The 14,262-nt window shown below is 43.9% G+C and overlaps 1 protein-coding gene across 5 annotated transcripts in view; it reads left to right on the top strand.

Moving 5' to 3' along the window:
* Nucleotides 1-14,262, top strand: part of casz1 (castor zinc finger 1) — a 74,982-nt gene that overhangs the window by 55,742 nt on the left and 4,978 nt on the right. For all 5 annotated transcript variants that reach the window (XM_042410415.1, XM_042410417.1, XM_042410414.1 and 2 more), the window contains exons 6-15: nucleotides 2,086-2,250; nucleotides 3,953-4,125; nucleotides 4,648-5,516; nucleotides 8,908-9,040; nucleotides 9,464-9,527; nucleotides 10,466-10,632; nucleotides 10,925-11,047; nucleotides 11,150-11,470; nucleotides 11,570-11,768; nucleotides 12,573-12,744. In XM_042410415.1, coding sequence (XP_042266349.1) covers nucleotides 2,086-2,250; nucleotides 3,953-4,125; nucleotides 4,648-5,516; nucleotides 8,908-9,040; nucleotides 9,464-9,527; nucleotides 10,466-10,632; nucleotides 10,925-11,047; nucleotides 11,150-11,470; nucleotides 11,570-11,768; nucleotides 12,573-12,744 — 2,386 coding nt within the window. The remainder of the gene's footprint in view (nucleotides 1-2,085; nucleotides 2,251-3,952; nucleotides 4,126-4,647; nucleotides 5,517-8,907; nucleotides 9,041-9,463; nucleotides 9,528-10,465; nucleotides 10,633-10,924; nucleotides 11,048-11,149; nucleotides 11,471-11,569; nucleotides 11,769-12,572; nucleotides 12,745-14,262) is intronic.

The raw sequence follows: 14,262 nt of genomic DNA, 5'->3' as shown, positions 1-14,262 counted from the left end.
TTTTTTATCCGTGTTCTTTTTTTTTTTCTAAAGACATCTGCCACTGTCAGGGGCCTGCCTTTAATCCCGTTTCACGTTATTAATCTTGTCCTGGTCCCAGGAGTTGTCATGTATGGCACAGGAAGGAGAAAAAACACAAAGCAGATCACAATACAGACCTTGTGTTTGCCGTAGCATATGGCCTGAGAGAGTTAGACAAACACGGGTAGATTTGTCAAAGACGTCAAAAATCCATGCACAGCCAGAGCCGTGTGTGCTTTCCTTCCTTTCTTAACAATTTTCTGAATTAAGCCATCTTCAGCTGTAATCTCCTTTGTCTGCTACTGATCAAGAGAGATTACCGCTCGATAAATATTGTTTATGTGGTGAAAAGCATTACAGATCTAAGCTTTCATTTTCTGCATGAATCCACTTCACAGTCTGATGAGACACATTCTTGGAGGAATACAAAGGAAAATAATTTCATGTCATTATTTAGACTGTTAGTTCAGGTTATCATGGCAATTTCCACGGTCAGGTCCACATTTCTCTGTTGCTTTTGCGTTGCGTGGAAACACAGATATGCTTTGGAAGCCAGCTCTCTGGATGTCAATACCCTGAAAAAAACAGGCAGGCAGTGATGAGCAGCCCCTTTCGAAGCGATAACTCATGAAATGTTACATGACACACACTCCTGGAATATTATCCCACTGCCAGCCTCCGGGCGATTGGCTGAGTCTTAACATTCTCCTTTCATGGGCTTGTACATGAGCGAGAGTGTGCATCTTGCCACACTAGTGGGAATCCTAAAATAAATGTAGCAAGTGGCTCCCAACCTTCATCACCACTCAACTGAAAATGAGATCTTTTTCCCAGTCAGCTCTCTCCCTGGCCTATTTTGGACGGCTTGATGGATCGAATGTACCATGACCGCAGTTCAACTTATCTTCCGTCATCATCAACCGGTAGATACTAGAAAGCCCAAAGCCAGGAGCTGAGCTCAGAATTTTTCAGGAAAATTATTAAAGAAATGCTTAATCTGAAGCATTTGACAATTAGAAAGAAAATCCTAATGAAGTGTTTGCTCTTACAGGAGTCAAACATCTCAGAAATATGCAGTGGGAAACAGGCCAAGAGCAAAGCAATGAACAGCTGTGTGAGATCTTCGCTTTTTACTTGTGCGCGAGTGGAACACATGACACAAAGCAATTACCCTACTTTGTACAGCAATTAGTTGCTTTTTAGAATGGTTCTTTCTGATGTTTTTTCCCTCAACTGATATGGATTGAAGACAGAACTGTCTCATTGATTTGCGCATCTCCCGTTACAGTTTCAGTAACATCAGCTTAAGCCCAATTACAGCAGATTTGGTTGCTGCAGGTCTCTGTGGAGTGACTTTTCTGTTTTTCCCTTCCTGACTCCTGGGTGTGGGAGGGATTTTTATTTATTTATTTATTTTGCAATTTCAGAAGGAGGGTCTCTTAGCATATTCACTCATCATTACAGGCAGAGGCTGCACCAAAAGCGAGTGCTAATGCTTTAATTAAAAATGGAATCATATCTCAGTGAATTGAAAGGGAAAACGTTTTTTGGTTGGCTTGTTTGTTTGTTTGTTTCTGTTGTCTTCTGTTTTCCCCTGTGCACCGCTGAAAAACCATCTGCACGGAACATAATTTTTCCAGAGCCAGAAACATCAGAACTGTGATCTTGCATGTCAATTGATTCATCTTAATTAAAAAAATACGTTTTTGTGCAAGGGAAAAAATAATGTAGAGACAGGGAGTGAGTGTGGGGAACATACTTTATGTTCCATGTGGAAGCTTCTTGTGTACTCATAAAGTCCCAGAACCTTTGGTACTGTATTTGGATAGGGCACAAATTTGAGATATGCAAAGTAAATCAATAACCAGAGAACGCGTCATCTTTAAAAGACATCCTGGCCCTCTCCATTGCAGTCTGTACAGCCCTCCCCAGCTGCCAATTGGCTCCCGCATGTTGCAGCTGCTGCTTCCACAGAGATAAAGTGACTTGTTGCTGATTCTGTGACTGGTTTAAATAAACACCAACCTGTTGCCGTACATTTTTCCCCCCCCTCCCCTTTTGCAGAGGTTTACCAGTAAGCAGGATGTAATCAGGCACTACAACATGCACAAGAAGAGGGACAACTCCCTGCAGCATGGCTTCATGCGCTTCAGCCCTCTGGACGACTGCAGCGTCTACTACCATGGCTGCCACCTCAATGGAAAAAGCACCCATTACCACTGCATGCAGGTACATACACAGACTCACACCTCCCCTTCCACCTACACACATACCAACAGTATACCCACAAACACGTACAGTAGTTACGCATGCATATACACACACGGAAACAGAGCGAAAGACAAATAACAATGAATTTAAAAAATCAAATAAATTTGACCACCCATGCTTATGCATTACACACAGTTCAAATAAACCACAACTTACTTATGCAGATAAAAGAAAAGTTCCATATAATGTTGCAGATAAATGCATAATTCAGCTTTCAGTTTACATTCCACAGCCTCACAACAAACCACACACTGTCTACATAGAGTTTAAAGCCTGGTTTTGTTCCATTAAGAGCCTTAAAACAACTTTTTTTGAAGCATTTACATCATTTAAGGACTGTGTAAAACAGGACAAGGTGGGTAGAAAAAAGGAGTTGCAGATTATCATGATATAGTCGATGTCCTGATTTGTGACAAGGCCCACGCACAAGACGTACAAAACTTCTTCGTGGTGATTGAGAGTCACACAGTTTACCTACATCTGTGAAGTGGAGTTACAGTCCCACACTTTTTCCATTTACACCAAAGTGTCTTTAAAGAGCAGTTTGGCAAAACGTGTCCTAAAGTAAATAAAAGAAAATCGAAAAGGGTGAATACACGTGAGGCTGCTTTCCTCCCACCTCTTCACTCTCTCGCTCCTTAATTGGCATGGATAAAATTCAGTTAGGTGTTTATATAAACTACACATTTTTCATTTTTTAGTACCAAGCAGCCAGATGAAGATTATTCCCCCTTCTGGATTTGTTTAATTTTTTACATCTGCTTATTTTCAACGTGTCATTGTGCCGAGAGCTTTCTCACCGGCAGGGCAGCAGCTCGGCGGAGGATGGTTTGAGATATATTCTTTTTTAAACCCCTCTAACAGCGTAATTGTTATTAGGACATTTCAGCTCTTGTTTTAACAGTCCCTGAGAACCTGCAGATGTTGGCATCGGCACTCTTGATTTAGGGGGGAAAAAAACAGAGTGGCATTTTTTTCATTGTTTGACTCAATATGGAGAAGTTGCCCGGTTTGTGCGTGTGAAAAGTGCCAGGGATGATATACAATTGCTGCTTTTAATTCAAACATTACCTGTTTTTTCCCCCCTCTGTTGGCTCTGAGGGCTCCTGAGTACTAGAACATTTTAAACTAAAGACCAAGACAGTCATCTTACTCCCATCTGCTTTCCTCTGCCCCCTCTACCTCTCAAACCCGTTCTCAAACTGAGTTACAGTAAGTTTGTGGTGACTACATCGTCACACTCCAAATATGACATTTCATTTTCTAAAAGGCAGCTTTGCCAGGAAGGTACTGTAGTTTCAGCTGCCTGTTGTGTGATCACTGCCTCTTTCAGTCACATTTTTTCTTTTTTCCAATTGTCACAAAGATAAAATTGTTTCCAATTCATGAGGTTTGACTTGAAACTTGCACCTCTCTGTTGCGCATTACCACAAATTAAAGTTTGAATGTGAGAAAACAACCTTCCTCCACCCATTTCTGGGCCACTAGCATTTTCTAAACCACATTGAGCTCTATAGCGTGTACAGTATATCAGATCTCTTTAATGCACTGCCTTTTAGAAGTAGGCTTTTTTCAAACCATTCTTGCAAACTGAAACTCTCATGTCTGCTATGGGCCCAGATCTTTTTTTCGATTGCCATGCTTTGTCTCTGCTTTGCAGGTGGGCTGCAGCAAGGTGTACACCAGCACCTCGGATGTCATGACCCATGAAAACTTCCATAAAAAGAATGCCCAGCTGATCAATGATGGCTTCCAGAGATTTCGTGCAACCGAAGACTGCGGCACAGTCGGGTGTCAATTCTATGGGCAGAAGACTACACACTTCCACTGCAGGTGAACAGAGCTGACATAGTTAATGTTTCTCAGCATGCATTAATAGTAACAAACAGTCAGCTGTCGAGGCCCATATTAGTATCGGCATATTAGCAGTTTCCAAAAAGCAATGAATCTGCAGAAAAAATGGGGAATGTAGACACATTCCTTATTTTAAATAAATAAATAAATTATAAGCAGCATTACCATCATCGCCACAAGTGAAATCATGACTAAAGGCTGATCTATTTCCTGGTCGCATGCACCACAACACAATTATCAACAGTCAGAGAGAATCACTTGGTTGATTCTACATACTCCGGTCATGAAATGTATCCCTCTGGCAAAGGTTGCAGGTGGCGACGTGTCAATGAGCTGCTGCTGTGTCACTGAACCTCCTCAGTTATCATTCCTCCATTGTCAAGTATTTCAATCATGTGGACCCTCTCCATGACTCCCAACTGCACAGAGGTACTGAGGAGGCTTTGTAACACAGCATCCTATCTAATCATGTTTTCCCCCCGTTTTCCATTCTTTCCTCAGGCGCCCAGGCTGCACATTCACCTTCAAGAACAAGTGTGACATTGAGAAGCACAAGAGCTACCACATCAAGGATGATGCCTATGCCAAAGATGGCTTCAAGAAGTTCTATAAGTATGAGGAGTGCAAGTATGAGGGCTGCGTGTACAGCAAAGCCACCAACCACTTCCACTGCATCCGCTCAGGCTGTGGCTTCACCTTTACCTCCACTAGCCAGATGACCTCCCACAAGCGCAAACATGAGCGCAGACACATCCGCTCCTCTGGAGTCATGGGCCTCTCTTCCACCTTCCTGGCGCCAAAGGATGAGCCAGAGGAATCGAGCAACGATGACCTGATGGACTTCTCAACCATCAGCAGCAAGAACTCCAGCCTGAGTGCCTCGCCGACGACCCAGCAGTCCACCACTGTACCGCACTTGTTGGCCACGCCCACCACTGCTGTCTCTTCCTCCTCTCCGTCAGGCCACACCCTCAAGCTTACACCCTCACTGCCCAGTGCGGGTCAGCGAATGTCCAGCCTGCTGTCCCAGGCCCTGCCCAGCAACATGCCGGTGGCCCTTGCTCTGTCCAACAGCGCCCTGGCCGCCTCCAACCCGTTTTTCCCCCTCATGCCCAGGCTACCTCTCCAACCGCCTCCTCCGGCTGCTAGCCTGATATCAGCCGTATCTTCTGGGGCCCACTCAATGCCCACCGACTCACTGACCCAAGGCTGCTCCACAGCAGGGGCAGAAGGAGCCATGGCGTCTACCCCTAACTCCTTCACCACCTCCTCCATCATGGAGAAGATCTCAGCCAGCAAGGGTCTGATATCACCCATGATGGCCAGACTGGCAGCTGCTGCCCTCAAGCCCTCTAACAACCCAGACACAGGTCAGTCACTTCACAGAAAGTCATTGTGTAATTACTAAGTGATTTTAGAGAGCCAAATAAACAATGGAAAATAATGAGTGCCTTTTGTGTTGCTGGTCGGATAAAACAAGCAATTTGAAGAAATCATTCTGGGCACCCTGGTGATCTCTGTTGCTGTTAACTGAACCAGTTAAACACTTGCAAATTCTAAACACACAAATGAATTAGTGTTGTATTTGGAGACAACAGTGTGAAAATATGTGAAAAAAACAACCTTTTCAATTGTGAAAGTGTCCAATGAGAGTATACTGCATGTATACTAAAAGCCACATCCTTATTTCTTTGTGTGGACTTGTTCCACTACAGCCAGAGCAGAGAGAGTGCACTCAGAGGTCATTTCTATCACTATCCCACAGTGGAGAGAAAGGCAGAAAAACTGCCGCTTTCAGGCTTAAAGGGACATACCGGAGGCATGGTCCTCTGCTCTGGGCTTGTTATTGTGTTGATCGTTTGTTAGATACCCACAATCCATTTGGAGATAAATGCGCTGACAGGGGAGAGTAGAGCCTGTAAAAGTCTCTTATGATGTTCAGAGTGGGGGCTCATGGGGCTTGTGTCGAACATGTTTCCTCCTCATCGGTCTCTTATCTATGTCTGCGCCCGTTCCAAGCAAATGGAGGTGGAATGAAATTAAGTTCAGAAATTGCGAGAACAAAAAAAATGTTTTTTTTTCCGTATCCTCTATGCAAACTGATAAAAAAACAGAAATCGCTCAGGCAGAAATGACTCAATGCACCAGAGCTGAGAAAGAAGCTTTTTTTTTTCACTGATACAAGAAGTCAGACACACTTGCATGCATCAGCAAAGACACACTTTTTGAATTTCTAGAAACCCTCTGTTCCCAGAAAAACATGTCAATATCTATTTAGCATAAACACAATTCACATAAATTTTGGAGGTAATTGCCTTGTCTATGTTAATCATAATGCTCTAAACAAAGCTTCTGAAAATGAAAATGAAGTTAAAGCATTAAATTGATAATGCACTGCAGAGCACAGACTTGCATTCTGTAGCAGTGGGGCCTCCTGTGCTGAGCCCGAGCAGGTGGGGCGCGGATTGTAAATGGGGCTGCAAGGGGGAGCATCTCCGGATGTTGGGACTGGGAAGGATTACAATTCCTCGTGGTGTTCCTGGAGCAGGACAGGCCCTGGGAGAGAGCTGGGGCAGCTGCTCCGGGGAGCTGAGCTGAGCCCAGGCTGTCAGGCTGAGCTCCACCTCTGGGCTTCCAGCAGGTAGTCTGAACACTGAGAAGGCCCCCACTGAGGGTGGGGCCTCTACAGATGGTGCCTTCACCACCCCTCTTGTTGGCTCACTGAGAGGCTGCAGCTCAGATCTCTCTGTTGGATAACAAAGCTGGTTTGAAATAAGCTCCTCTATGTCAATCTAAAATTTTAAAAGTTCAGTGCAGGTACAAGATGGAGGGGTAGCTGTGGTTTTGTTTCTCATATTTGCTTCATAAAATGTGTGAACAGGACATTTAGGGCTAAATTGAGGAGGAAGTGGTTTGTGCTTCTCTGTCAAAAAGGTGTGAGAAAAGTCACTATGTTTGTGGCTATTTTCACATTTCACATTCACAGTGCTTATCTTTTTCATTAGGGTTGTGAAACTTCGCCTCTATTTTTAGTGAATTGTGCATTTTTCCTGTTTCTGCTTTCAGTATTTTCACAGCATTTTTTTTGTATTAATGTTACACTCTTTTACCCTTAAGTGTTTTTTTCCCAGAGATTCAAGCATATGAAAGGTTTACTAATTAGACACACAGTACAAATGATCTTTCACAAGCTCTGTATCTTATCCGGAGTAATTACATGGTGGTACATTATTCTTGGATAATTTCCAGAAAGTAGCTGTTTTGAGTCAAACTCATTTGTTCTCCCTCTTTGGGAAGCGGAAATAAAAAAAAACAACTTCATAATGTGAAACAGAACAAGAGACTTTCGCATTTTAATCCACCTTAAACAGTGAATTTATCCTCTGAAGCACTGAAGGAATTCTTTAATCTGCTTGGTGATCATGTGTAGATCATATAGTGAGTGGCTGCTCTTGATATAATGTGCTCCCATTTGGTCTGAGAGTTGATTTAATTGTCAATGACAAGGCAGGGTTTGTCTGGCTAGTTAATTTTGGGTGTATTCTTATCAAGTTGGGGGGAGGGAAGGAGGGCTGGATGGACAATTGGTGAGGATTCATTGACCTCAAAGCAGACGCAAAATTGTTTGACTGCTGTTTTCATTTAGCCCCACCCCTGCCCCACCCCCAGCCCCTCCAACCTCAGCCATTGTCAAACTGAACTGACACTGACACTTCCCCATCTCTTAGCTTTCAGCTGACAAGGCCCAAGACTGGCTTTTCCACTCCTATTCTGCCTGATATGTCTCTGGGTCATCTTGTAGCAGGGGGGAACTCTGCTCGGTTTCCCCCTTACGTAGGCTGGTCTTGTTTTCTCCCCAGCAAGAAAAAGGAGAGGGGCCTCACCCGGCTGAGGGCCAAGGGCATACACTTGGTTGCCCATGACCTTGCTTGTCACAATCCCTCAGCACCAGGCTCAACTCCTAAACAACAGATTCCTCACCAAACCAATCACGGCCGCTGGTGCTCTCCAGTTTTAGTGTCTGAGAGGCTACATCGGGACCTTCACCCCTCCTGCTCACATATTTTTTTTAAATAAAACACCACTTATTGTCTACCAAAAGCCCAGCTTTCTCTGTATAGCCCCAGGACAAATTAATATTTCAATCCCTTGGGGATCGGGGTTGGAGGGGGGGCAGAATTTCACCTTCCTGTCAGCATTTTTACCCCACGCTGTCCCCTGGTCTTTATTTATTTCATTTTAGCGCTCCTGTCCTCGCTCACAGCATCCACTGAATACCTATTTGGAGGCGAATGTGATCGAGAGGTCACGCTATTTGAACCAATCTGATTGGCTGTCAGCTCCAATCTGACCGACATAGCACCGCTGTTCCTTGTGGGTATGCTCAGTGGCATTGGCTGCCGCCCGTTGTCAGGCCAACGAGGAGCCTGGGAAGGTGGGAAGGGAGGGGGGTGGCCAATCTGAGACTGCCACTTTCCCTCAGCATTAGCATCTCACTTAATGACCAGTTAAGAGGCAGCCTGGCAAATGAGTTGTGACAAGTGCTGCAGAAAAAGGAGTCTTTTTCCCTCATATCTCCCGCCTCTCAATCACCGTTTAAAAGGCTTGACGGCCTGACATAATTTCACAATAATTATCACTCGGAGTATTCTTTTCGGGCCAGGACAGAAGTCAGATTGGATCTCGTCATAGGGTAATAATGCTGACCAACAATAACTTTGTTGTCTCTCCTCTCCTCTGCGTCTCTGGCTTGATCCTCAGGGAACGGGCAGCCGGCTTCAGCCAGCCAGTTCCATCTGGTTCAAGTGAAGCAGGAGCCAGTGGACGCCACCTCTGGGGCCTCCCAAGACTCCACGCAGGAACACAGCCTGGACCTGAGCAAGAAAGACCACAGGTACACAGCCCCATGGGAAACACAGGGTTAATGATGTATAGGAAACGTTGATTCTTGTTGTAAATTCACATAACATATTCACAAAATCAATCAACAAGGAAATAAGATTTCTCTGACTGATAAATGATTTCTACAGTCTTGGCAGCCAGGGTTATATTCACAATTATTTATCAAAAATATTCCATTTATATACATGTGCATACCAATTATAACATCCTCAACATATTTCTCCATTTTTGCGTGAGAAGGATGTTTACATAAACCTTCAACTCCAATCTTCCCTCCAACTCACAGTAGATCTTATTTCTTAAGAAGACAGCATTTTTCTTCTTCATTATACAGGCACACCTTGTGTGATAAATAGTAATATTTACTGTTCTCATGCAAATCTTGACTAAACATTGTTCATTTTCCTTGTTCCAGTAATGAATCAAACGGACACCCTGTACCAGGGAATACATCTCTTTTATCCTCGCTTATGAATAAGGTAAGATCCATCCATCAAACGCCTTTCATCCCAAGACAAATTAGCGGGATACGGAGGGGCCTGTTTGTTTTTTAATGTTTCACCGCTAATAAGATGAGTTTGTATCATTTAAATTTTCCTGCCATTTTTCATACAGTGTAATTTTCACTGCACCTCACACAAATTAATACAATGAAGCAGTAGCTGGGTGCCATGCCAGATATATAGAGATGTTTGTTTTTTGATGAGCTGTTTTGAACTCGCCGTCCATTTTTTCTCCTCCTTTATACTTTTTCTTCCCCCGCCTCGCTCTGCATTTATTTATAGAGTTTGTAAATTATTTGATTAAGAAGTCAGAGGAGAAAAAACAGGAAGGCGCTGCCCTCATTTTTTAGCGAGTCTAAATGTTAGCGTATGGAAATTTAAATGTGTATTTTTTTGGTGAAGATTAAAATGGACATTGTCTTCCATCACTTTGATGATGTAATGACAGATAAGCCTCCATTTGTTTTACTCTCGGAAACCGGTCAAGACTTCCCTCCTCCTACATGCTTCCCCTCTACAAACTGACACACACATCATCTTTTTCAACTTTTCCCTGGGAGAGCTCAACTTCAGAGTCTCCCTCCTCAAAGCAGTCACTGAACCCAGTGGAGGAGTTTGAAGACCTGTTGTCCAACAGCTCTTCATGTCATGTCGGCTTTTGGGAGTTTGATTCAAGCCACCACATCACATAAAAGGGTTAACAGTTGCTCCCAGTGGACACTTGGCAAACATGCTTGGCCTGCACTCAAGCAAAATCCTGGGCGTTTGTAAATCTGGCTGTGCTTTTTTGCTTCGCCAAATCATTTGTGTATGCGTTTAAACTCTTGCACGCATCCGAACATATGCGAGTGCCCCGCTTACGTATGCTGAGCTAACGCAGCGGCTGCTGGTTTTGTGTGTCGTGTGTTTTGTAGATGTCAGAGGTGAACCCTGCCCTCTTCAACGCCATGAACCTGAAGACAGAGCTGGAGACAGGCCAGGGCAGCGACACCTCAGAGGCAGCACAATATCTGAACAGAGTGCTGAAAAGGCCCCTGGGCCTGGACAAACCCACTGAGATCTGGAAGACGTACCTCCGCAGGTATAAAACACGCAGGAAATGCATTCAATGTTCAGTTTTCGGATTCATTTTAATAGTGAGAAAACGGGAGTGTTTTTAAAAGTGCGAGAGCCTTTTTCTGTAAACACTATTCCTCACTGGAAACCCCCTGAAACACAAAGAATCTGGTCTTACAGGAACTTGAAATGATTTACTGTACGACATACCAACAGACATTTACTGTCAGATGAGGAGTTTAACCAGTTGTCTTCTTACTGTTTGTTGTTCATTTGGGAAGGCAGTAGATTTACAGTCTTCATTCTCTGTCTATAAGGTTTGACACAGATGACTTCTGTGAGGCTCAGTGTGACTTCCTTCAGAAAGTGCATTTTCACTGCGTGGTAGAGGATTGCGGTGCACTCTTCAGCACTGTGGATGGGGCCATAAAACATGCTAAGTAAGTGTCACACTGGTTCATGATCAGCAAATATACCTTTCCCACATTTTAGTTTTCTACTTTATTGATCAACATAAAAATGAGCTTCCGTCTTGTTTTCAGTTTCCACCTCAGAGCTACATTGAAAGTGAAGTCGGAGCCTCCGTTCAGTGAAGGCAAGGCCTCTGGTGAGGGAGCCCCTATGCAGCCTGCTGCTCCCGTCTCTGTGGCCAACAATTCCTCCATGGATGTGGCGCACCTCACCTCTTCTGGTGGCTACAGTTCCCCTCCTCCTTCCCTGCTGGCTTGGAAGCAGCTGACCGGCAGCATCCCCCAGATGCCGGCCTCGATGCCCAACCTGCCATCCAACTCCCCTCTGGCCACCACCTCTCTGGAGAATGCTAAGCCACAAGTCAAACCTGGTTTTCTGCAGTTCCAGGAAAAGTATGAGGACCATTTGTATCTTATTACATGACAGTACAGTATGTTCTTTTTCCTCTTTTGGTGTTGATTAAACTGCATTTCCCATTTTTATCCATCCAGTGATCCTTGTTTGGCTACTGACTGTAAGTACTCAAACAAGTTCCACTTCCACTGCTTGTTCGGGAATTGCAAGTATGTGTGCAAGACTTCTGGCAAGGCCGAGTCCCACTGTTTGGACCACATCAACCCCAACAACAACCTGGTCAATGTCCGCGACCAGTTTTCCTACTACTCTCTCCAGTGTCTCTGTCCTAACCAGGTGAGTGTGGCTTGATAACTCAGCCAGGAGCTGAATCACCTACTGTCATCTCCCACAGTTTTCTAAGCATGAAGTATACTATCTATTAGACCGGTATTTGAGGTTATTTGACTCAAGGCTTTCACAACCGCTGCTACCCGTCTTCCATCTCTGCTGAAAAAGACAGTCGACTCACCCCAGTAATGCCTGTTTATATGTCAATGATGTCATTCTGACTGCCGCATTCTCCTCTCAGAAAAGGCCAATTTAGCTGATATTACCCAATAAATCATTGTCACTTGCACAGTAAACAAGGCTGTCTGGAATAGGGCAAAAATCAGGGGAATGCTTCACAAATGAAACCTAAATGGCAGCCCCTGCCTGCTCTCATGAGCCCATATTTGGAAAACCGTTTAAATGAATTCATTAATGTGTCGAAAATCACCCCTCTCACAAAAAGTCCCCCCCTCTCTCCTACTCCTCCTCCTCCTCCTCCTCCTCTTTCCCTCCTCCCCTTAGTCCCCATCTCCTGAACTGAGCAGATCTTATTTGGCCCAGTCCTTTGGGATTTGGGCCTCACAAACAGATGGTGGTGTACAGACATGTTCGAAAGGAGGGGTGTTTGTGGGAAGCCTGGAAAAAAAAAAAAGTCATCCTACTTAAATATGTGAGATGTTCCAAATGACTGGAAAGGAAAGCCCTGTGAGGTGTTGATTATGTTTTTGGAGAAAGTGTGTTATGTCCACTTTGGACAGAAGATGAAATATTATTTGGCTCTCAAACATTCAGCACATTTGACTCTTGAAATTGTAAATCTCTCCGCAGCACTGCGAGTTCAGAATGAGGGGCCACTATCACTGTCTGCGGCCTGGCTGCTTCTTTGTCACTAACATCACCACCAAGCTGCCGTGGCACGTCAAGAAGCACGAGAAGGCAGAGCGCCGTGCCGCCAATGGCTTCAAATACTTCACCAAGAAGGAGGAGTGTGGGAGGCTGGGTAAGCTCTCATAAAGAATACTTCTCCTCCTGTATGAGTTTTTGCCTGCTGTCTCTCTTCTTTACATTTTCGTATTTGCCTCTTGTTCCGTACATCATCCCGCAACCCCTAAACACTTTGGCTTTTGATATTATTTTGCTGGGAGAGATGTGCAGATTAAAGGTGTCAAATTGAGAAAGATGTGGATTGATTTTTGGTGGCTGTTGCAAGAGGATATTCTCTGTGTTTACAAAGGGAGAGAGACCAGTGTTGGCAAACACAGTGTTGTGCTACTAGAGTGGTTTAAGAGGCATGAAACAAATCTGCCTCACAGGTTTTGTTGCTGTGTTTTGTATATTCACAATGGTACCTCAAGTCCCAAAGGAAGTCTTGCCTGTACTATATGAGAAATAACGTCAAAGAGGGCAATCACATCCAGGTTGTTTTCTTCTTCCTTTTGCCCCTGTCAGAAATGAGCAATTAGGTTTGTGTTTGTTAATTATCCGGCTTGTCTGGTTTAGCCTGTTTGTGTTCTGAAGCTGCGCCTCACAGCCACCGCTGCCATCGCACAGAAATGAATTAAAAGTGATCTGTTTTTTTCAGGCGCTTACACAAGCTTTTCAGAACGCAGAAACAAAGCAAACAAAAACAGGCCCTAAACAGCTGTTTTTTGTCCCCAGCCTGATCTGCCAGCTGTATTGTTTGGGCTGGGGGAAAAACAGAAAGGATTACCATCGCTAGCACTCCAGTCATAAAGAATTGATGGGTTGCCAGTATCCATGGCAGCAACATTAAACTGAACACCGCTGATGATGTTACCTGGTTTCTGTCTCACAAAAGGCACTCCGTGTCACGGGGGTTACTGTTATTTGCTCAACTTTGCGTGTTTAAAACATTGTGTGTGCAAAAGCTATTTGATGACACAGACGTGTTGTGCTCTTAAACTGGGTGCCATGGTTACTGACATGCTAGCACCTGCCCAGCATGTTACTCTTTCAATTATTTCTGCCTGCTTTTATATAATGGTATTTGATTAACAGGCACAAAACGGAACATTCATTTAATTTGAAATCATAAAGCAATTAGAGCTAGACCGGTTAAAACACGAGAAAAGAACAGAAGAATACGAAGCAGACAGGAGTACAATGGAGAACAAAAGGAAAAATGACAATGGAGATACTTTGAAAAATGAATTTAATATGGTAATAATTGTATATTTACTTTGGTTTGCAGGGTGTGTGCATTATTGGCCCACAGAAAATGAGAATTTATTTATGTAAATTCCTAATTGAATAAAGCATGTCAGTGTAATAAAAGAGCTCCACAGGTTTAGTGCACAGAAGCCTTGACTTGCTCAGTGTGACACCATAGTGATCTAATATTCCTCCTACATGTACACTCCGAAACACTTTGAAACCCGATCCCTCTTTTGTCAGAGCTATATCATGAAATTAAAAAAACCTAAAAATATTTCACTTTGTATTTGATCTAATGATAACACTGTCACACTGATAATATTGCGTTCAGCGCAGTGGCTGC

The sequence above is a fragment of the Thunnus maccoyii genome, chromosome 4, assembly GCF_910596095.1.
Source record: "Thunnus maccoyii chromosome 4, fThuMac1.1, whole genome shotgun sequence".
Taxonomy (NCBI): domain Eukaryota; kingdom Metazoa; phylum Chordata; class Actinopteri; order Scombriformes; family Scombridae; genus Thunnus; species Thunnus maccoyii.
Note: the sequence above shows the minus strand (reverse complement) of the source record. Positions and strands in the feature narration are given on the sequence as shown.